The 24,682-nt window shown below is 35.1% G+C and overlaps 1 protein-coding gene across 1 annotated transcript; it reads right to left on the bottom strand.

The window, feature by feature from the left end:
• Window positions 1-2,030: 2,030 nt before the first annotated feature.
• On the bottom strand, window positions 2,031-24,261 carry LOC136042557 (heparan-sulfate 6-O-sulfotransferase 2-like). The gene is made up of 4 exons (XM_065727525.1): window positions 24,125-24,261; window positions 17,160-17,262; window positions 8,704-8,934; window positions 2,031-2,285 (listed from the first exon to the last, which is right to left on the bottom strand). Exons 1-4 carry the CDS (start codon window positions 24,201-24,203, stop codon window positions 2,132-2,134), a joined length of 567 nt encoding a protein of 188 aa, XP_065583597.1. The 5' UTR covers window positions 24,204-24,261; the 3' UTR covers window positions 2,031-2,131.
• Window positions 24,262-24,682: the final 421 nt, after the last annotated feature.

The following is a 24,682-nucleotide window of genomic DNA, read 5'->3' as shown; positions in this document are numbered from 1 at the left end:
ATATATAGCAAGCGTTCTGATTCAATTTTTGCATACATATCAACGACGTATTGGTGAAACAATTGACGGCATTTTAAAATATAGTTGTCTTAATCCTGCTGAATCATTAGTATATAGGAATAATAATGCATTGCACTGCATTTCCTATTCATTTCTTTGTTAGTGGCTGGATTCATCAATTTAATATTAAAGTGATAGCCGTCGGCTCCATCCCAAAAAATGATAGGATATTGTAGGGCATCGTAGCATCGATGAGTTTCAGTAATTCTTACCAACTGAGCGTTTCGCTTATGAAGAATAATATCTCGAGGTAAAAACTGATCACCGACCATAACGATTGCCACTTCGTCGATAGTTGGAGCATTGTATCTACATACATGTTGGCCAGGAGGCGTTTTGTCAGCAGAAATAACAATTTTATGCGTATCAGTAGGCATCAAATCGATGGCTGTTTTGAACAGAGGCACTAAATTATTATTTTCGTGGAAAAGATGTTGCAATTGGGAAACGATTGTCCTTTAAACGTTGGGAGAAATTTCGCAACGTGTATTCAATTCAGAATTTCTATCACTGATGAAGAACAATTGTGAAAATTTATGATTCTCGCCTGAGAATGGTAGAAGGGACCCTGCCTTATGATAAATTTGCCCTTTTCTTTGAAAGTAGGCATAAATTGATCTTGATTTTCGATTTGGGCACCAAACGAGGTCATTTGGAAACATGAATTATATTTTCTGATGTTTGATAAAAAACGCTTAGATTCTGACGTAGTTCCAGTAAGCAAAGTCTTCAATGGCTCTGGGGGTGCAGCCAGTAGAGGAAGTTTAACTTTCCCTGAGGCGCAACACATTCCCATTGTTTCACTATTAAATTTCAAGGCCTTGCAATAGGGACAAATTTTAGACATAGTCCCAATTTGAACATATCTACTATAATCATCGACTGGGCTGCACCTGAATGCCATGCGATAATTTTCGGGTTGCTCTTGTGGTTCCTCGGCACGCTTTCTTTTCTTACTTTCTCTATCAGCCGCATGCCTGTTTTCACGTTGCTCTTGTGATTCCTCGACATGCCTTCTTTTTTCGCTTTCTCTTTTAGCAGCAAGTCTGGTTTCGTGTTGCTCTGGTAGTTCCTCGACACGCCTTCGTTGACGTAAATTGCACATTCCTAATCTAGCATTATCTCTTGAAGCGGCAAACCTGTTTTCACGTTGCTCTTGTGATTCCTCGACACGCCTTCTTTTTTTATTTTCTTTTTCAGCAGCAAGTCTTGTTTCGCGTTCCTCTGGTATTTCCTCGACACGCCTTCGTTAACGTAAATTGTACATTCATAATCTGCCCTTTCTCTTTGAACCACAAGCCTGGTTTTGCTTTTTGGTAACATTCTATAACATTGACAGTTGGAGAAATCTCCACGTGCCAAGCTTGCTAAAGCTCAACAATTTATAATAAACCTCAATTTTAAGTATCTTTTTTAAGGCTTTCAAATTACATTAATCTATTGTCAAAATATTTCGAAATATTTATGCAATTCCCAGTTTTTACATTTAAACCCTCAACAAAAAATACATACAACTTATTTTTATATATATAGAAGATATAATCTGGCGTAAAAGACAAAGTGTAACAGGCATAACCCACAGACAACTTATTTTTATATATATAGATTATTTATATATTGTAAAACCGATTGTAACAGATTGTAAACAGAGTGAACATTTTTTTTAGTTTGTGTTTTTTTTTACAAGGGCCATCCATCCTAATGAAAAGTTATCCAATGGAATTGGTCCCACTGGAATCACCAAAAACAAATATTGCTAAAACAATGTAATGGAAGCAAGAGGCAATACCAAAGAGACTTCTAAATTAAATTATAAGTAGTTCTGGGAGTATCCGGTCTAACAAATCAAAAACTAGTCAAACATGTTTTATTTTTGTTTCGTTCTCTGTTGTTTCGTTCAAAATTTGCTTATAGTCCAAATCTAGAAAAAAAGAAGATATTTATGGTTGACTATCTAAATAATAAAAAAAACGCTTTTAAAAAGCAAAAAATTAGTGCAAAGAATAAAACGATTAAATACATAGTTGACGATGTGCTTTAGACAAACAAACAAAATAAGGTATGGAAACATCTAACCACCATAGCAGCGGGGTAGCTCAGTTTTAGTGGGTAGGCGTCGATTACAAATATGTTTTGAATCCTTCCATGTTGCACCTCTTTGAACGTATCGGAATTCCGAAAGAAATCGAGAAAGCGGATCACGAAGAATTGTAATATAAAAGTACCTAGAACAGACGGAAAACAAACATTAACAGACGGAAAAAATGTACCACAGTAAAATAAAATCTTTGTAGATAAGCCTCAGAAGTTCCACCAATATAAAACAAAGAGACCCCTTCTCCTTTTGAGAATAATTCAAAAATAATAACAAGAAATTAACAAGAAAGAATTCAAAAAAAATATTGAGCATCTCAACATAACCATTCAGTAATAAATGGTGGGTTACAAACTTGATATATGATGTGTGAGATATGCAAGGTAAAAACAATATACACATACAAGTATTTCAGAATACATACATAATTAACATACATATACATACAAAATACATTTATAAATATACATACAAAATACATACATAAGAACGCAAAATGTGCAATATTTCTTTACTAGTAACGGACATACTCCTAATCTCGGAACTAAGAATGACATAAAGATACATGTTTAGTTCCAAAGCAAGGCAACACGCAGGAGCATTCTTTTTTTATATATCTAGCGTCAAAGAACCCATCAAACTAAAGCTATTTCCTAAAAGCATAATCAAATACAAGATCGCCAAACTCGACAATATTGAGAAATCATCAAATTCAGCGGACGAGGCAACCATTTTAACATGTTTCAAACGCCATTCAAATTAAATGCAACTTCCTGTATTATCACAGATGTGGGCGTATATTGGCTGATGGAGTGTATTTTTGGGATATCATGCTCAGACTCCAGTGCCATCCCCGAAATCTTCAATTTTGTGACCCTTGGTTTTTTTTAGTTTGAAAAAGTCAAATAATCCGAGCCTCTGAGGCCTCTTTAATTTCAGAGGGAGTTATGAAGGAGATTCAATATAAGAAGTGGAAGTAATTATTGTGACAATACAAAAATAACTAAAATACAGATGAAAGAGTCTAATTTGGTTCTGTCAGATCTCGAAAATGTAAGAAATTCCATATGGAAACTTCAGACTCAATAGGAGAATTTTAGTTAATTCCTTACAGAAAACAATACAGGTGCTTTTAATTTGTTGAGGGTGATATATTTCTCTCCAGATAAATCCTTGGTAGTAAATGACCATATTAAAAAATAAATCACTTCTCAACTGTCTTTACTGTTGAGCTCCTTAGAAATAATTATTTTAGTTTTTTGTTTGTTTTATCCCATGGTTAGTCTTATTGAATTAATATTTCAAAAAATTGAAAAAGAGTCTTTAGAGCAAAAAAAAAACTTATGCTTTAGTGACATTTAGAAAGAGTAGAAAAAGATGAGATCACAGCAAAGTAGCTTTTTCCTCCAAGCATTGAACGAATATTAAAAAGGTTGGACTACTGGGTATACTTTTAGTCCATACACCCCCACCCTAAGGCTATTGACAAATATTTTTGAAAGAGAAAATATACCCCTTGAATAAGGCATATATGCACCTTAAACAAGGTTTTATTCCCATTATTCAGAGAACAAATTATTCGTACTAAGGTTTCAAAGTTTTGATCAGGGTTGCAGCAGAAGCTGCAATATTCTGCAGAGTAAAGCAAAGCCTATAGCAACCGAAAGTAAAAAAAAAAAACGTTTTGAAAAAAGTACCTAATGAGAAAAGATTGCCATTTGACACCAATTCAGGAATGATATTTTATTTAAAAGTAAAATTTTATTGAGATTGGTGACTTCAAAAAAGAACCGCTCAAAAATGGTGTAAAATCAAAGTAACAATCAAACCATTAGAATCAACATGGTCAGAAACCTTGTATAGGTTAATCATAACTTTCACCTTCAGCAACAAGGAAAATCACTTTTGCATGGATAGCAATAAGGTGTCTCTTTTGTTCTACCAGGGCTAGCGTGATACCAAAACAACATAGTAAGATGTTAAATGGCTCATTTTAACAAAATTAAAATTGCTAATACCCATTTTAAGTGACCAAAAGGATTGGAGGGCAGCTAGGCCTTCTTTCCAAAAGAACCCCTTCGGTTAAAGTCACGCGATCAAAATCTCAAGATGACATTTTCTTATCATATTTGCAAGTTCTAATAACTATGCTTTTTGTGATGGCGTGACTCTCCGTAGTCCCTGGGAAAAGGGCTTTAAGTTACGTCATCGGGCCAATACAGAAACAGTAGATTATATTGGATTAACAAACCTCGCAGTTCGGTCGGTAGAACGTTGAATTTGAGTCTGGAAGTCAAGGGTTCAAGTCCTTATCAGGTACGTTTTTCGATTACAGTTTTATCCCTTCAATATGATTTTGTGAAGAACCTGTCTTTTCTAAGGCTGACTACGGTAATCCTGAACCAACGCTGTTTTTCTTTTTTGCCCAAAAATTAAGATTAACTACCAAAATTTTAGCAATTTTTAGTTGATTTTTCTGAATAAAATAATGGTTTCAATTTTGTTTCTTATTCATTTAGTATTTGGAATAAAATCAAGTTAGTCGAATTTGTCAGTTTATTGTTTGTTTTAGTTCCCATAATATCCGGAAAAAAGGTTGTAAGCTATTCAATTTTCCCATTGCTCGCATATAGTCTAGCATTTGTTATTGAGAAATATTAACTCAATTTTTGTAGGGCGGGATTTTTGCTGGGGTAGGATTTGCGTTTTCCATGGGAACGAAAGTGTCTGGGGAATTTTTCTAGGAGAAATATTACACGAGGAGAGGGGGACTTTCGAGAGTTTTCTGAAAAACCGTCACAAATCAAATACAAAGAAAGTTCAACTGGAAGTAAGGGGCAACATTAAAACTTAATAAGAGCATAAATTATTCTTTGTATGAGGAAGTTCTCCCCCCCCCACAGAATAAAAACAAAAAAGATTATGAATATTTTCATTCTCACTAAATTTAAATTAAAAAGCGCAAATATTATCTTTTTTTTAAGCTACGTTTTTCTGATGAAAGTAAAGAGCGAAGCCCAAACTTCATACGAACAAATTTATTACTTCACAGTTTATATAACATAAAACAATAAAACTAGTGCAAAAAAAAACTGACAATATTTCCTGCGTTTGAATGACTACAAAACATTAGGGCTTTACTGAAAACGCCCAAAGGCCAGTATAAAAAACAAGAATATTGATTATGGAGTCGAAAATTAGTACCGAGCCTTGGAACAACAAACTAATATATAACGCTTTTCATAGTCTTACACCAGCTGTTACATCAGTACTTGTATTATACAATTAAAATTATCTTAAAACTTAAGCATAAAAATAAATATTATTTTAATAACCGCAAAGTCGTTGCACAACATGCAAAAATAATGGATGGATTTACCAAATAACATCTTGGTCTCACCAGCTATAATACCAATAGTGAGCAATATACAATTTTAAATTGTAAAAAATACGCTTTCGTATTATCAGAATTGAAGAACAAATAAACCAAAATACGAACTCCAGCAATCCGGTTATTTTTCTTTATTAATTTAAAAAACTTTTTCCACAAGACACGTTTTTCAAAGAAAAGTAAAGACCTCCATTATGCCGAAAATGAACAAAATAAAGTTAAATAATTTTCCAAGTGTAAAACTACCACAAATCGCTGTCAATAAATAAATGAAACTCAAAACGAATAGAAACTGGACCTACGTTGCCTAAGCAACGTAAAGTGTTGCGGCAACCTTTCTCCGGCTTCGCCGAATAAAGCGTTGCGAGAGCAACACTTTGGTTTTGTTTCTTCTATCGGTTAAACGCTGAAGTTGTCAGCCTATCGATACTTTTAAAACGTTATGTTCAAAGAAGAACGCAATCAATAATCACATGATCAAAGGCTATTCCTCAGCGTTGAAAAAACAACAATAACAAAAGAATATTGAAAAAAGGGACTAAATTGACTTTGCAGCCACTTGAACTTTATCCTTTTCAATCGTTGACATCGTGACGGATCAAGACTTGGAACAATATATTATATAATCTAGTTGGTATTATAAAGCTATCCCTAACATTTCAGGATCAAATTACCACAAGTGACACTAATTATTACGAAACTACCTCATTGTTTTACGTTATCGTTTGTACCCGTTGCGTAAACGCTTAATTCTAGGTTACAGTGAGTATGGGTAGACTACACCAACTAGCAAAAGTTACAAACCCTTCTTCACTGAAGATGATTGTAGCCTAAGAGACGACTATTACTTACAAGTCCCCTGCATGTTTTACCACTGGAACCAAATCTGCCTTACCATCAAATACACCGGAAACAAATAATAGGTACACCAACTAGCCAAAGTTTGCAAACCCCTTATTGTCGAAGATGATTATGGTTTAACAGTCGACTATTGCTTACAAGTCCTCTACTTGTATCACAATTGGTTTCGGCCTATTTTTGGTTTCAGTGTGTACCCTACTACCGAAGTTGTCAATCCCTTGAAACTTTCAAATTAGTAGATCTCATGAAGGAATTTTTGTACCAAAAAAATGGATGACATATACTTTGATCAGCTCATCAAGAGGTATCGATTGCCGTCGAAAAAAAAATTCTATTTGTCTTAGTTCAAAAATTGATTTTTTTTTTGCCGTAGGCTAACTTTTTAACCTCAGCACTTAGAAAGGAGCAAAGGATAATCTCCAATTTCTTTAGCAATGACAAATTCCTGGAATACCAGTTTCCAGGAATAAGCTGAGATCGGTGGCATAAGGAAAAAACAAAAACGGGACAAAACCGAAGTGTTGCTCTCGCAACACAATTAAAGTAAATAGCCGAGTCAAACTCGAAACAAGCACAAATTAACATGAGTACGGCTGATAACCCTTATGCCTTCTCAAAAACAGAACACAATTTACGCATTACTGAATAAAAACAAGCAAACAACATTGGATTGTCAGTTAAATTGACATATACTGACATTTCTCCGTTAAGGTTTAGATAATTTTTCATTTGTGAGAGTAAGAAAAGTGAAAACATTTCAAAAGTATTTTGTTTTCAGTAAAGCACTGAAAACAAAATACTGCTTAGGCAACAGAATTAAGTGTTTACGCAACGGGTACAAACGATAACGTAAAAGAACAAGGCAGTTTCGTAAAATTAATAGAGTGTCATCTATGGTAATTTGATCCTGAAATGTTACGGATAGCTTTATAATACCAACTAGATTATATCACGATGTCTATACGATTGAAAAGGATAAAGTTCAACTGGCTGCAAAGTCAATTTAGTCCCTTCTTTCGATATTCTTTTGTTGTTGTTGCTTTTTCAACGCTGAGGAATAGCCTTTGATCACATGATTACTGATCGCGTTCTTCTTTGAACATAAACTTTTAAAAGCTTCGATAGGCTGACAACTTTAGCGTTTAATCGACAGCAAAGAAAAAAAACCAAAGGTTGCCGCAACACTTCAAGTTGCTCAGGCAACGTAGTTCTAGTTTCTGTTTGTTTTGATTTTCATTTATTTATTCATAGTGATCATTATTATTGGCTTACTTGGATAGCTTTGTTCATTTGAGGTTTTAACAAACTAATCATATTTTTTTTTTTCAGAACCAAAATGAGATCCAATCATTAAACTAAGCTCATTGTACAAAAGTGATACTAAATCAAACAAAAATCATTAATCAACAATTCTATTGTTTTCAAAAAGTGTATTTAATCAGTTTGCTTTTAATTTACCAAAAGTCCTATATTGTTTTGTGTTTTCAGTAAAGCGCTAGTCTTCTTTAATCATACAAATATGGAAAATATTGAGAGTTGGTTTATTTGCACCAGTTGTTTAGATAAATGTTAAATAGACCGTGAAGCTATAATTTTTGTTCGTTTTAAGTTTCATTTTGCCCTTTACTTACATCAGTAGAACTTTGTTTTTTCTTAAATCAATCTTGTTCCCCAGGTATTATATAAGTTGGCCAAGGACTTTTTTTTCTGAGTATGTTGTTCAGTAAATATAAATAACTTTACATACAGGTAAAAACATAAATATAGATAGATAAAGAAGGAAGGCAAATGAATAAAATTTATTTGACATTATTTGACACACATTTTATCTCGCATTATGGAACAGCCACTGATATGGATCACCAAAATAATAAAAGAGAACCATGAATATTAGTAAATTTAAACTATCCTAGTGAGGAGGTGCGTGTACAGACCCGAATATAACAAGTTCATCAGGAATTTTCTGAAGTCAGTGAATAAAGTACAAACCGAGCAAATATTTTTTGCTCAAATATTGAGCAATATTTATTGACTAAAGACATTTATAAAAAATAAGTGTCTTTAGTGAAAATATAAAGTGAAAAAACAGAAAGCAAAAATAAGGCCTACATCACAAAAAAAGCTATTAATTTATCTTTAGATTCAGATTCTTTAAAATTTAAATAGACTTCGTCATTATTTTTTATGTTTAAATTTCTGCTCATTATTTCAAAATTTTCTAATTTTGCTATGCTTAACCCGTTTTTTTTCAGCCTATTTGACAATAGATTATGAAATAAAAACATCTACATAATACCTCCGATTGCTTGTTTTGCCTTCAATTTGATTCAACTTGGTATCCACACATTCTGTCAGTTCTGTCCAATCAGCATGTAAGCCACATTTCCATCCGGTGGATAAACGACTAAAAAGCCAGGTTTCACGATTTTTTCCTGGTTTCGGGCAGTTGCATCCTTTTTCGCTTCTCGTCTGCCGACAAGCACAGGGTCGGTCAAGATCCAAGTCTTTTACCAAGTGTATTTCAAACCTGAAAAAATATATCATAACACCCATACATTCCTCATCCCATTATATTTATTATGCTTGCAATAGAAAAGGGGCAATTCGACAAAACAAAAATTTGGAAATGGATAGCAAACAAAATTAGGAAGTAACAAGGAAAAAGATAAAAGGGGGGAAAATTAAAACTAGACTAATTAATCAAATTTAAACCGTATATAAGAAAATGTATAAAAGATTAAACGTAATAAGGACTTTAAAGTTAAAAATAAGTAAAAGAAAATCCTGGGATCACTAATAGATTACTTATTTCCTGTTTGGAAATAAGCCATAGATTTTGTTGAAATAGGTTTAACAAATTTTATTTTTGGATGCTGAAATAGTTTTTGGATCTTTTGCATTATATCTATACCACCATTATGTTGCTTCAATTTTAAGTTGCTTCAATTTACGGGTACTATGTTGAAACAAATACTGACGTATCACATGGAAAGTTGGCGTCTATAATTTGGGCTATATATTGCCGCATTAGTAAGAGGGGTATAAGACCTGTCACTTTTAGGAATGCTATACATAATCCTAAGAATCCTAAGTAATTACTTATATCATATCTGAAAACGCTTAATTATGCTCTACCCCTAATCCTCCCACTAGTACGCAAATATTTAGCTCAAATTACACATTTCCCCTTCATTTTGCCACAGGTCACTCTTTTGTTTCAGCTTAAACGACCGTAAATGACTGAAAGTACATCTTAAATAGTGGTGTATGCAAAAATGGAAAAGATCCAAGCTTTTTGAACTGAACTGAAATGTGGCTGCTAGCTTGGAATAACTAACTATACCAAATCTGTTAAAAGGAATTACAAGCCTGAGTGTCTGGGTCATGTTAAATGTTCTCCTAACAACCCAAGTGAACGTTGGCAGTCTCCAAAATAGTATTTGTCATAAAAGATCTAAGGATATTTTACCAGAATTGTTTTGCAAAGAAGAGGTTTCGAACCTTAATCTTGATTGTATAGAACTGCATCAAGGATCTGTTTGTTAATCTAGTAAGCTTAAACCGGTGTAAGTTTCATGCCTGCGAGTTGTCGTCGGTTTGTGAGTTTTAATATGTAGTCAGCATGTTATGCAAAACGTATGTTAATGATTTCTGCTGCTAAAATATAGCAGCAGAAGGCAAACCCTCCTCCCTTCCAGACCTTAAAAAGAATTTAGCGGAAAAGCTTGACCTTGTTGGCATGCCAACTCTAAAAAATAAGCACAATGAAGATCTATGTATGAAAACTTGGAATTTCATTTTCGGTTATTACCCTTTTTTCCTTGGTTCCTGAAGCTGGTTAAAAACTTTTTGAAATTCTGAATACGTAGTCATTTTTGCTGTTGCCAGAAGTAATTTCAGTCATCATATCCGTAAAAGCTAGTTTCCCAGCGAATGACTACTAGGTCTTGTGACTACAACTATTAGCTATTATATCATATACACGTTGTAAAAGAATTTCAATTTTTATTAATGCATATAGAAAATCAATTGCATTTATTCAGGATCTTAGTAGTATTCCCTACACAGATACTAAAAAACACATACCCCAATATTCGAAGCACACACATGCCCACAATTTTCTAAGCACTCACATTTGGGGTGTACTAGAGGCAATTGGAGGTACCAACTCCTCACATTGGGCTTTGTCGTTGAGATAACAGTTGTCTTAAAACAATGCATTTTATTGCAAGGTATAACAATAGCTAAGAACTCATATGGCTTTTGTAACGAGGTCGGAAGAGCAAATAGCTCATATGGTATGAGCTCTAGCAAATTCTAAAAATCAATAGATTGATTTAAAAGGCAAATCAGAGGCTTAATGCCGGTCGGGATTTAAAATAAGAGCTCTGAGTCACTAGAGCACTTGTAATTTAAGAATACCTCAATTTTTCTAATTTTTCCTCTCCCTTCAGAACCCCAGATGGTTGAATCGGGGAAAACGACTTTATCAAGTGAATTTGAGCAGATCCCTGACAAGGCTATCAATTTTCATCGTCCTAGCACATCCAAAGGCACCAAACTATACAAAGCACTTAACCCCACCACCTAAATCCACCAAAGAGAGCGGATCCAATCCAGTTATGTCAATCTCGTATCTATTTCCTGTTTCCCCCTCCAACTCCCCCAATGTCAAAATGTCTGGTCGGGATTTGAAATAAGAGCTCTGAGACATGAGTTCCTTCTAACTATCAGATTTCACTAAGACCCGGTCACCTGTACTTAAGCTAAAAAAACCACAATTTTTCAGATTTTTCCAAATTAACAATCCCCAGCTCCCTCAAAGGAAAAGCATCCGTACCAATTATGTCAATCTCGTATCTATAACTAGTCCTTACTCTTCCCATTAAGTTTCATCCCGATCTCTCCACTCTAAGGGTTTTCCAAGATTTCCAGTTTCAAGGATTTCTGTTTCCCCCCTCCAAAACTCTATGTCCCCGGATCCTATTCGAATTGAAAATGGAACATCTGAGACATAAGATTCTTCTATATATCAAGTTTCATTAAGATCAGATCATCCATTCGTAAGATACCTCGTTCTTCACGTTTTTGAACAATTCCGGTTTCCCCCTCCAGTTCCCTTCAACGTCACCGGATCTGGTTGAGATTTGAAATGAGAGTTCTAAAGTACAAGATTCTTCTAGATATCAGCATTCATTAAGATCTTATCACCCGTTCTTAAGTTACAAATACCACATTTTTTCTTGTTTTCTAAATTACTCCCCCCTCCAACTCCACTAAAGAGAGCAAATCCGGTCCAGTTATGTCAGTTACCTATCTTGGACTTGTGCTTATTTTATCCACCAAGTTTCATCCTGATGTCTCCGCTTTAAGCGTTTTCCAAGAATTCCCCTAATGACACTGGATCCGGTCGGGATTTAAAATAACAGATCTGAGTTTCGAGGTCCTTCTAAACACGAAATTTTACTAAGATAAGATCACTCTTTCGTAAGTCAGAAATAGCTCATTTTTTCTAATTTTTAGAATTGACCCTCCCCCTCAACTCCCCCAAAGAGAGCTTATCCGTTCCGGTTATGTCAATCCCGTATCTAGGACTTGTGCTTATTTTTTCACCAATTTTCATCCCGATCCCTCCACTCTATGCGTTTTCCAAGATTTTAGGTTCCACCCCCCTCCCAACTTCCCCTTCACCGGATCCGGTCAGGATTTAAAAAAAGAGCTCCGAGATACGATATCATTCTAAACATCAAATTTCATTAAGACCTGATCACTCCTTCGTAAGTTAAAAATACTTCATTTGCTTTTTCAGAATTAACCCTCCTCTCCCAACTCCCCCAAAGAAAGTAAATCCATTACGGTTATTTCAATCACGTATCTAGGACTTAAGATTATTTTTACCACCAAGTTCCATCCCGATCCCTCAACTCTAAGTGTTTTCCGAGATTTCAGGTTCCCCTCTCAATTCCCGCGATGTCACCAAATCCAGTCGGGATTTAAAATAAGAGCTCTGAGACACGATATTCTTCCAAACTTCAAATTTTCTTAGCATCCGATCACTTTTTCGTAAGTTATAAATACCTCATTTTTTCCAATTTTCAGAATTAACCCCCCCCCAAACTCCCCCAAACAGAGCAGATCCGTTCTGGTTATGTCAATAACGTATCTAGGACTTTCGCTTACTTTTCCCACCAAGTTTCATCCCAATCCCTCACCTCTAAGGGTTTTCCGAGATTTTAGGTTCCCCCCTCAATTCCCCCAATGTCACCGGATCAAGTCAGGATTTAAAATAAGAGCTCTGAGACACGATATTCTTCCAGACTTCAAATTTCATTAAGATCCGATCACTCCTTCGTAAGTTAGAAATACCTCAATTTTTCTAATTTTCAGAATTACGCCCCCCTCACTCGCCCAAACAGAGCAGATCCGTTCCGGTTATGTCAATTACGTATTTAGAACTTTTGCTTATTTTTTCCACCAAGTTTCATCCCGATCCCTCCATTCTAAGTCTTTTCCAAGATTTTAGGTTCCCCAACTCCCCCAATGTCACCGGATCTGCTCCGGATTTAAAATAAAAGCTCTGAGATACGATATCCTTCCAAACATCAAATTTCATTAAGATCCCATCACCTGTTCGTAAATTAGAAGTACTTCATTTTTTCTATTTTTTCCAAATTAACCGACCCCCACTCCCCCCCCAGACGGTCAAATCATGAAAAGACTATCTTTAATTTAATCTGGTCTGGTCCCTGATACACCTGCCAAATTTCATCGTCCTAGCTTACCTCGAAGTGCCTAACAACCCCCGCTATACTCTGTGTTTGGTCATAGACAGTAATTGGATAATTGTATGTTTTCTATCAATATTAATTGTAGACTGGAAGGATAAACACATGCGACATAAAATTAAACTTGAAATACTTCAAGAAAGTGTGTCTACATGATGAAGCTGTTGCAGCATTGAATGCTGAAAACGTAAAATATTTAAATTGTAAAACCAACACTTATGCTGATTTCATTAGAATCGTATGCGAGCTTTGATGTGACAGTCAGATATCAAATTTCTTAGGAGTACCGACAATATTCAAATGTCATAGTGGTAGATATACCAGAGTAAAATTTCCAGGGAGAATAGTGCTTAAAGATAATAAAAGCATAAAACTAACAGTTGATGATCATCGTTTTGGTATTACCATTCTAAAGAACGTAAAAACAAGACAAGCGTACTCCAGTAACAATGGCATAAGTCATATCATGTCTAAGTGTCGCAATGTAAAATGTAAAAATATATTTAAATATGTGTAAAAATAATATGATAAAAGACAGAGAAATAGAGTGTAAAATATAAGAGGCATTGGTAGATAACATCGCTAAGGAAATTAATAACCATTCAATGAAAAGCAAAGCATCTCTGAATGTTAAGAGTATCAACGGTCATTTGCCAACATACACCATCATTCAACAGAATAATAGCAATGATGGAAAATACTTAAAGAAAGTTTGTGCACATGGTAGGATGATTATACTATTGAATGCTGACAAAGAAAAATATTTTGACTACGAAAAGAGCACTAATTGTGACACCATTAGAAATGTATGTGAGAATTGTCAAGACAGTGAGACATTAGATTCTTTGGACTACCGAAAAATTCGACATTACTAATGAATTACATAAAGAAAACTAGTTTTTTTAACTGAAAGTAAGGAGCGACATTAAAACTTAAAACGAACAGTAATTACTCCGTATATGAAATGGGTTGTCCCCTCCGCAATCCCTCGCTCTTTACGCTAAAGCTTTTAATTGTTTTAAAAAGCAGAATTGTGGCAAAGAGTCAAACTTTAGCGTAAAGAGCGAGGGATTGTGGAGGGGGCAACCCATTTCATATACGGAGTAATTTCTATTCGTTTTAAGTTTTAATGTTGCTCCTTACTTTCAGTTAAAAAAACTAGTTTTTTTATGTAATTGCTGGACGTCTTTGAATTAATGCATGTTTGATTTTGGCTCTCCACACATAAATTATTAAAATGAAATTTGCATATTAATTCCTTTTTTGGCTAAATGGCTTTCTCTTCGTTTTGATCAGACGATTTTGAGAAATAAGGGATGGGGAAGGAGGCCTAGTTGCCATGCAATTTTTTCGGCTACATAAAAAGGCAACTATAAATTTTAATTTTTAACGAATTTTTTTATTAGTAAAAAATATACGTAACTTAAGAATTAACTTACGTAACAAACTTTTATATTCTTTAATTTTTAGTAGGTATATGAGGGGGTTTGTACCCTCGTTGTTACCTCGTTCTTTAAACTAAATCGTAAGTTTTGTCCAAATTCCTTAAGAATGACCCCTGAATCAGTAAGGCCGTATAATAAATAGTTGAAATTACTAAAAATACTATAGCATAAAGAGCGAGGTAGTTATCTCCTCCTATATACCTCACTCTTTATGCTAAAGTATTTTTAGAACCCCTCATATGCGTAATAATCTCTCTTCGTTTTAAGTTTCAATGCTACTCTTTACTTTCAATTGAAAAAACTTTTCCATGTTTATTTTTAAATTTTTTTTTTATAGTAATTTTAGAAATTTCTGCGCCCTTTTCATTGAATTTCTGTTCCCTCATGACATATTTCTCCAAGGAAAGATCCTCCCACATAGCCCCTCCCCTCAACCCCACCCCCAAAATCAAAAATAATCCCCTGAAAATGACTGTACACTTGCCAATAACCATTATTATATGTAAACACTGGTCGAAGTTTGTAACTAGCAGCCCCTCCCCCAGGGACTGTGGGGGAGTAAGTCATTCCCAAAGACATAGTTATTATGGTTTTTGACTATGCGGAACAAAATGGCTATCTCAAAATTTTGATCTGTTGACTTTGGAGAAAAAATGAGCGTGGGAGGGGGCGTAGGTGCCCTCCAATTTTTTTGGTCACTTAAAAAGGGCACTAGAACTTTTCATTTCCTTTAGAATGAGCCTTCTTGCGACATTCTAGTACCACTTGGTCGATACGATGACCCCTGGGAAAAAAAAAACAAAAAAAAAACAAACAAACAAATAAACACGCACCCGTGATTTGTCTTCTGGCAAAAAATACGAAATTCCACATTTTTGTAGATAGGAGCTAGAAAATTTTGCTATAGGTTTCTCTGATACGCCGAATGCGATAGTGTGCTTTTAAGATTCTGTGACTTTTAGGGGGTGTTTTTCCCTATTTTCTAAAATAAGGCAAATTTTTTCAGGCTCGTAACTTTTGATGACAAAGACTAAATTTGATAAAACTTATATATTTAAAATAAGCATAAAAATCTGATTCTTTTGATGTATATTTTAGCATCAAAATTCCGTTTTTTAGAGTTTCGTTTACTATTGAGCCGGGTCGCTCCTTACTACAGTTCGTTACCACGAACTGTTTGACGGATATACCAGAATAAAACTTCCCGAGACAATAGTGCTTAAAGATAATGCAGGCCTAAGGGTAATAGTGGACAAACATGGGTCAACTTGTTGGTAACAGCAGGAGTAATACATTACCTGCTTATAAATCTGATCGCCATCTTTCGGGTATGAGCATTCAAAGGAGAGTAAAAAGAATCCAGGTTTAGTGATTTTATTGCATTATTTGCATGTGATTGAATCACATTTCTTCTGGTGCGATTTGAACGATATATTTCAAATTATTGCAAAATATGGGAAATGAGGTTTCAGAACTTCGTTTTAAAGTAGGCAAAGGGTTTCTTGTGGAAAGGTGTGCTTTAGTTTTCTTTTAATGCCAAGATTGCAGGTGAACTTTAAGTTCCACAGCCAGGATGTGGTGTAAAATAGAGAGGATTTTTTTGAAAGTACACCTAAATACCTGGCAAAATGGATTCTGGTGACCTAGTGGTTCTTCGAGAACTTGTAATTTCAATTGTTTCTTGATGAAGAATTACCTCTACAACGAAGAGAATACATGCTTTGTCAACATTAATTACAAGATAATCTGCATCCATTCATACGAAAGTTTTTTCCGAGATGGCTTGTATTTTACTCTGGAGTGCTGACGTACCGCTATCATAGGAGGCCCTTGTAGTGTCATCTGCTATTGCCACTGGCTCATCAGAGTCAGTGTCATCTTTGGAAGTGTGTCCGCTACAATACAGTTTGCCACACGGTGAAGCCCTAAAATCAAGGTTTAGGACACGAACTAAAGATACTTGAACTAAGTTCACTTGAACTAAAGATAACATTGGACCAAGGATCTATCCCTGCAGTTATCCAAAATTAACCATGATGTCATTCATCGGTAAATGTGCCAATTTCTATGGTAGGATTGGAACTATTCAAGTGCCTGTCCTCTAATTCTAATGCATTTTGATTTAAATGCTTGAACTAAGTGAAGATTGTTAAGAAAAACATTCTATTGGCTAGAAAAAGAATTAAATTGATTAATGTTTTGTCTAATTTGAATGTCATTATAGAATAAAAATATACGAATGTTTTTAAGGAAAAAGAAATATTTTATTGTCTTAATCATGAGGAATATAATCATATTAGGTACATTGTAATTTAACACAAATTTTCCAAGATAATATAATCGGATTTAATTGGCTATGAAAAATTATCCTGAAATTTTAAATGATTGAACTACATGAGACCAGAGCAATTTGATATAAAAGTTTAATGAATCCACAATTCATTATGTCCTGTAAAAAAAGTCATTTACCCTGGCATACACCCTGTAAAAAAAACAAAAAAACCGTGGATTGAAATACTTACTGTCTCCCTCCAGTTTTCTGAATATGGAGGACCACCATTATGTCGTTTCCTCTGAATTCAAAATTAACGTTTGTCACGTCAGTCGAATTTAAATAAGGATCATCTGAAATAAACCCAATAAAATGATAGAGTCTTCTTTAATCTTCAGAAATATTTGCATTTCTATTAGTCTGGAATATTAACGATAGAAAAGATACAGTGAAGAGGCAGAATTTCAAAGAGAGTAAAGGCTACCAGGGGATTATATAATATAAATTTAATGAAAAATAACTCATTAAGTGACAGCTTTTGTATCAAAGAGCTTTTGTGTTCAGCATTTTCAAATAAGCCAATTCCTACAAGTTCATCTCGACGAGTCTTATTGGTTAACAGTTCCTCATACCTGGCAAAACAGCAAATTTTAAAATGACCTCATTTCCCAACTTAAATTTTAATAAACTTTATTGTCAAGTGCCTTTAGACAGTCCAATGGTCTGTGTGAACTGTAAAAGAATTTTCACATGAGCTCATTGCCACGCAAGAATGCCAGCATTTTTTTTTATCGGATGCTAACTAGGAGGCATATTCAGTGTAAATAAAAAAGTGTTATCTGATTATTTGTCCGATTTTAGAAATGGTTGCAAATCGAACCATCTTCTCAGAGCTATTCAGATAATTTACTTTTATCTCTAATAAAAGTATATTATTATACAGCACAAAATATCGTGGATTACCCGTGTCCATCACATCAATCACTATGTGGAGGTTAACTCTTGCATAGGATGGAGAGCTGTGCACAAGTAAATGACCGGCGTAGTCAGTTCTTTCAAATCATGAAAGGAGTCAGCCAAGGATATGAATTGGCCCAGGAGCTCTCCAATGTCAACGTAGATTACATTATGACAAAACCACTTCACGTCTCATCTTTGGCAGAGGCGCCATTTGGGGGGGGGGTCAGGGGTGGGCAAATGCTCACCCAAGATTTTCCAAGGGGCCCCAGCTTCCACCACAAAGGGCCCTTTGCCGGCCATAATAATCCATTATGTCCAACATAATCCATTCTGTCCAATTGATTTGAAATTACTGCACGCCTATTAACCAAAGAGCGTAATTACTTGACGACCCTTGGGGTAATTATGCTATTTGCTATTAATTATTGTAAACTTTGAAAGTAGGTAAGATACATAATAAAATTCTCGATTTCTGTCAAATTCCCATTTCCTAGATGATTACGCGACATAAAGTGAGTCGGGGGGGGGGCCAAGATGGAGTTTATGCCCACCCCAAGATTTGGTCCAAATGGTGCCTCTTCTCTTTGGGCTCAAATTTGGAGAGCGTACCATCACAGATGGTAATTTTGCTGATGACTTGGCCAATCTGGGGGACTCTGGGGAGCATCTGCTGGAAGCGCTCCAAATTCTGCATGAAGAGGCTGCCAAGGTAGGACTGCATATAGACTCAAACAAAACTAAAATTATGGCAATAGACCCGTACTCTCTTACGGTTAGCTCTCCAGTTAGCCTCGATAGCACCACTGGAATCAAAGTTATTCAAGAGTTTACCTAGCTGGGCTCCAATATTTCTATAGATGGCTCGCTTCTTCCCGAGCTGCAAGCGAGATTATCCAAAGCGTCTTCTGCCATGGGCAGACTCAACCGTCACCTCTGGTGAAACCAACCATCAGTCTTACTACTAAACTGCGGATCTTCAACGCACCAGTCGGCTCTGTGATGCTTTGTAGAGCTGATATATGGTAAGCATCAGCTACAACCCTCATGAAAGTCGACGTATTTCAGTCAAAGGGCCTGAGGAGGATTGAGGGTCTATGATAGTCCGACTTTGTCCATAATGAGAAGATTTTGCAGCTCAGAAAGCAGTCTTAGTTTTTGACTCAAGCTGCCAAGCGAACCTTACGATTGTTCAGGCACCTGCTTCGAATGCCATCGCATATGCTGGTAAAGATGATCTACGACTTCGACCTTATCAAAGCCGTTGAAAGCAACCTCGCTGTCGACCAAAGAAACTTTGGTCCGATAGCTTGTCTGAGTTTCTGACGATATATTATTCTATTCTGTTTTATTCATTCTGATAATAATAATAGTTGTATTAAAAACACATTTGAATTTGATAAATGTGATGAGTATGAACTAACGAAAACGATCAAAGATCTGAAATCTAACACAGCAGGGAGATACAGTCTGAACCTTCGAAAGACACACATTTGAATTTGATAAGTGTGATGAGAATGAACTGACGAAAACGATCAAAGATCTGAAATTTAACACAGCAGGGAGAGACAGTCTGAACCTAAGAGCTATGAAAAGTGTAATGAATTATATTATGCCATGCCTTGTGTTCCTCATTAACTTGTCTGTTGAAACTGGAAAGTTTCCTAATGAGCTCAAGCAATCGAAAGTAATACCCCTTCACAAGGGAGGGTGCAAAAAAGACCGAATAACTATAGACCGATATCGCTTTTACCAATTTTACCAAAACTATATGAAAAAGTTGTACATAAACGCCTTTACAGTTACTTGGAGGGACTCAGCATGATTTCTGAAAGCCAGTTTGGATTCCAGAGAGGACCCTCAACCACTAATGCATTACATAACCTGATGGATCTTATAAATACTGCACTCAAAAAAGGAATTATTCCTCTGACAATTTTTGTAAATTTAAGAAAAGAGTTTGACACAGTTGATTTCAAAGTTTTGCTAAACAGGATGTCCGCGCTTGGGATTCGTAGTACACAGCTTGAATGGTTCAAATCATATTTATATTGAAGAAGTATGAAAGTAGTTATTGGCGATTTAAGTAGTAAGTTATTTCCTCTGGTGTGCGGTGTCCCACAAAGTTCTGTCCTTGGACCACTATTATTTTTGAGTTGTGTGGATACTCTAAGTTTCTATTTATTAGAAGCAGATTTAACCACGTTTGCCGATGATACAGTGCTTACTATAACTGCGAAGTCTCTTAAAGAGCTGGGAGAAAAGGCAAACCAGACAGTCACTCAGCTACCAACATTTACGTCTGCAAGCTTTCTGTCTGTAAATAAAAGTAAAACAAATCATTAAGTTTTTTGTAGGATAGGTCAAATTGTAAATAATTCTTTCAAATTGATGTTTGATGGTTCGGAAGTGATACAAGTTTTTCATTGTAAATATCTCATTGTTTTCATTGTGGAATTGCAAGATTGCAAAATTGCAAAATTGCAAGATCGAAAATTGCAAGAGGTGTTGGAATTCTGCGGACATTTAAACATTTTTTAACTCTAAGTATTTTGAAAAATGTTTATTATGTTTTAATTCATTTTTATATAGCATATGGATGTTCTATTTATATATGTAACTTTGAGTCAAATTTTAAGAAAGTGCAGGCTATGCAAAATAAAGCTCTTCGTATTTTAAGGGAACGTCTTAATTGTAGTGATACGGTTAGTTGTTTTAAGTCATTATGTATTGTACCGGTAAAAAAGATATGTGAACACCCGATTGGTGTATTTGTTAATAAGATTTTAAATCAGCTGTGCCATTCCTAGTTCAGAAATCTTTATTTTGATCATGCCCATTACCATGAGCATGAGACGAGAAATACGAGTCTACTAGTCAATGATATTGGAGAGTCGTCTAGAGGTGAGTTTTGCGGGCGAAAGTCTGGCGTGAAGGTGTGGAATCGTATTCCTGAGAGATTCAGGGAGTCGGAGAACCAGTTTCTGTGTAAAAATAGATTGAAAATTATCTTTTTGAAAATTAGATAAAGTTGGAATATCTCCCCCGGTGTTTTAATAAAAATTTATAGGTTATTGTTATTAGTTGATAGGGGTGGGGTAGGGTAGTAGGGGAGTAGGAGATGTGGATTATTATTGATGATTAGTTAAATATATGTGATGCGCTCCCGCACAGGACACGGTTATGCCCTTCATGAGAGAGTTGTGTATGTTTTTGGTAATTGAGTGTAAATAAAATGAATTGAATTTAAAAAAACAGCGAATGGTAAAGCATACAAAAGATATCGTACAATTAAAAAAAAAGTTTTCCCTCCCCAATAATTTGGAAAAATTTTTTAAGTAGCTTTAAAACTGTTGCTTTTTTACATTAGTGTATACTTTGCTTGTTACTTTGAGCAGAATTTCTTTTGATTAATACATGCTCGTTTTTAATATAAGGGAAACGAGAAAAACAGGACTCTATTACACTTGATAATATGTTCCACATTAACATTTTTCAAAATATGCTGCCTTTGAAACATTATCATCAAGTATATACGTGAACCTACTTGTGACAAAATTGTGAAAATGTAGTATACTTCCTGTTTTGCTACATTTACTCAGGTAGATTTTTTTTCCTCGTATTAATGGGTATTCTACTTCCTAAATCTGTCAGTTCAACATAAGATTTTCTTGCTTTAAAATCTTCGAAAGTGGAAACAAATAGAATCTTTAAATCTGCAAATAGGACCGAAATAGAATCATTGAAGAATAAAAAGGTAGATAATACAGTGAATATAGTTTCCTGAATAATAAAAAAAAAAGACTTAGTGTGTGTACTTAGTCCGGCTTAGTACTTAGCCCGAGTAATAATGCTCGGACTGTAGCTAGATGGGACAAATCAATTGTAGCTTAGTCATGGAATTAGGTAAAGGGGTATCTGATCCAGGAATCATTTAATTGTTTGGGTTTTTATTTCCAGTATTTAATTAAACCTAAAATTTAGCTCCAAATTCAGTGCTTATGAATAACACCACCCCACCAAGAAGTGAAGTTAGAAAACAGTTCTTAATTCATAACATGCAGAATAACTGTAGCTAATACATTTTGCATGCAGACCCGCTTTACTTTACCCCCAATCATCCCTCCCAATGTGCAAAAATATAGCACATATAATTTATTTCCTATCTATTCTCCCAATGCGTCTCAGTTGTAGGTTATATAAAAACGGGGTATATATTTGAAAATTAAGCGGAGGGAGGGAAAGGATGTAAATTATAGTGGTTCTGCACAAAAATTTTTTTAGCTACATTTCCCGTAACGCCAGCACTACTTGTTGGGCATTTATCTCTGCATCAGCATGTTCTTTGAAAAGTCTCCAAATGGTAGAATAAAGTGAATTTAGACAACTTTATTTTTCTCACAATTTAGCAATTTTTTATACACCGATAAAGTGGTACCAGCTATCGCTATTTTTTCTATTGTTATCAGTTTTAACATGAAGAACTAGGAGACCAAGCTTCTTTTGTGAAGCATATTTTAGACATAGAAACGATATTCAGTTAACCCCCCACCGGAAATGTATGCACCAATACCGTGATTTACACAATAAAAACCTTTGCGATACCTTTGACTTTTAAAATAGTGCTTAGTTCAACTGTGAGATTGAGCATCCTATGGTGAGCATGAGGGTTGGGGTGAGTGAGGGGGGTTAGCCTATTTAAAATCAACATTAGTGGTTAAGCTGGCTGAAGAAAACCGACTGTATACGGTCTTCTCATATCCAAAATCTTCTTTACTCTATACTACTGTCGTCTGCAGCATCTCATTGCTGATAATTTCAGTAAAAGCCAAGCGCCAGTACTTAATTTTTTGTTTGTTTATTGTGTTTATTGTTTATTATGTTGTTGCGTAATGTTTTTCTTTTAACCAAGTAGCGCATTTGCTAAATAGTTACTTTTCTCCACTACCCCTGGAAGAAAAATATGCTATTGAGAACTTAGGACAGGCGCATACCACCTTTACTTTTTTCATTAGGTTCAGTATTCTTTATAAAATAGTTTCCCGAGGTAAGTTTTCACACATCTTTAAAATGCATTTAGGCTTATCTTTTTCACGAATGTTCTATTATCCGTTTCCACTCAAGGATATCCCATGCCTCTTGACTCCCCGGATGTGAACCACCTCTTACCCTCCCTCAATAAAATGAAGCAGCAATGCCCATGATAGCAAGATGGTGTTTGAGCCTTCATTTATAACCCCATTAATTTTTGGCAAATCGAAGTAACATTGTTTTCTACTTTCTTAAAAATCTCCGTGGTGCTCTCGCCATGAGCACCAACGATTTCGAAGTGACTCTTACAATTGTAATTACTACTTCCATATTTTCTACTGATTTGAACTAGTTTGAATAACTAGCTTTGTGAGCAAGGCTGGCAAAAGTAGAATTTTTTTGTGGTGGGGGGGGAATCAGACAGGCATACATTTTAGGAATAGCAAAAGTATCCTGATTACACGAATGAAACTAAAAAGATATAGAGAAAGCTGTTATGAGCTGACAATTAGAAGGTTGGCCAAAACGTACCCCTATATGTGTTAGCTGTCCTAACCAAGGTAGGAATATAGTTCCAAGAAGTTAGACAGGTGCGTTAGTCCAAAGGGTAAAAACCCTCCTGATATTGTGAATCGTCCTGAATTTCATAAAACTTTTATTCAAATTGTGGGATGTTTTTTTTTTTTTAAATTTGGTCTTGTTAAAAAAAAACTGCTTATATGCATCATAGTACAAAATGTCTTTGGGGATCCAGCGTTGGAATAACTGAGTGAAATTTAGGGGTATAGATCCCTCGTAAAGAGTTCTCCCGATATCTTAATAGCACAAATTTACCACCAATCTGTTTTAACTTCTTAGTCCAATTATCGGACTTTTTTTTTCTTTTTTTTTTCTCGGTTCCCTTAAGGAACGACTCATGTGCCTGAATAGCCCAATCTTAGATTTCATAGGAGACCAAGCATTAGAGCAGATGTGTAAAATATAGGAGTACAAATAATATGCAAAATAATAAGAGTACAAATGTATGCACTACTACAACCTAGTTACAATGACAAGGATTTGCAAAAAGAAGGCAAAAATAGAAGGTATATCATTTGAAAAATAAAAAAAATTGCAATTTTTTTGGGGGCATGTCCTAAAACCTGTTTCTCAACAGGTCAACGATCGAGCGTGCTTTATCTAGGTCTACATAAAGTTGAAAAAATCAGATATTCAGTTTATTTTTACCGTTATTTAGACTCAGCAATAAGAATCCAGCGAAGTATCCAACGAAGCAAAAAAACAACACTCCAACAAAGCACCTCATATTATTCACCGGGCTTGATAGAACAAAAAAATGGTATGTAAAACCGAATAACTCAAATTTAATGTAATACCTGGTCACACCTTGCTTGTTTTGAGCTTGAAATTCTTAAATGTGCTCAAGACCGGATTGCCTCGTGGAGTACCGGTTTTTTTTTCTTATTTTCTGGCTACTTATGATTGCAAAATATTAAGATACCATATGTCCAGGACCGTATCCAGGATTTTTTTTGGAGGGGGGGTTTCGGTGGGGTTGCATAGAAAACTTTGAAAATACATCAAAAATTTGTGTATATTCATTTTTCATACGTTTGTATGGCAAACATTTTTTAAGGGGAGAGAGGTTCAAATCTCCTCTAAGCCCTTGGATACGGCCTTGCCTATACTTTAAAGTATCTGGATTAAATTTTGGAAAAATGGACAGAATATACCCGCAGCATTTCAAAACATAATTTGTTACAAAACCTTGGACTGTGAACCACG

This window comes from Artemia franciscana, unplaced genomic scaffold (genome assembly GCF_032884065.1).
Source record: "Artemia franciscana unplaced genomic scaffold, ASM3288406v1 Scaffold_1472, whole genome shotgun sequence".
Lineage (NCBI taxonomy): Eukaryota > Metazoa > Arthropoda > Branchiopoda > Anostraca > Artemiidae > Artemia > Artemia franciscana.
This window is presented reverse-complemented; position numbering and strand designations above follow the sequence as displayed.

What these genes read in the sequence shown, in the direction of transcription:
- LOC136042557 (XM_065727525.1), bottom strand. Translation starts at nt 24,203, where the DNA reads ATGAGGTGCTTTGTTGGAGTGTTGTTTTTTTGCTTCGTTGGATACTTC. An exon ending in ATTGCTGAGTCTAAATAACG is followed by an intron (nt 17,263 to 24,124) that starts GTAAAAATAAAC and finishes GGTTTATTTCAG; the next exon opens with ATGATCCTTATTTAAATTCG. An exon ending in CAGAAAACTGGAGGGAGACA is followed by an intron (nt 8,935 to 17,159) that starts GTAAGTATTTCA and finishes ATATTTTTTCAG; the next exon opens with GTTTGAAATACACTTGGTAA.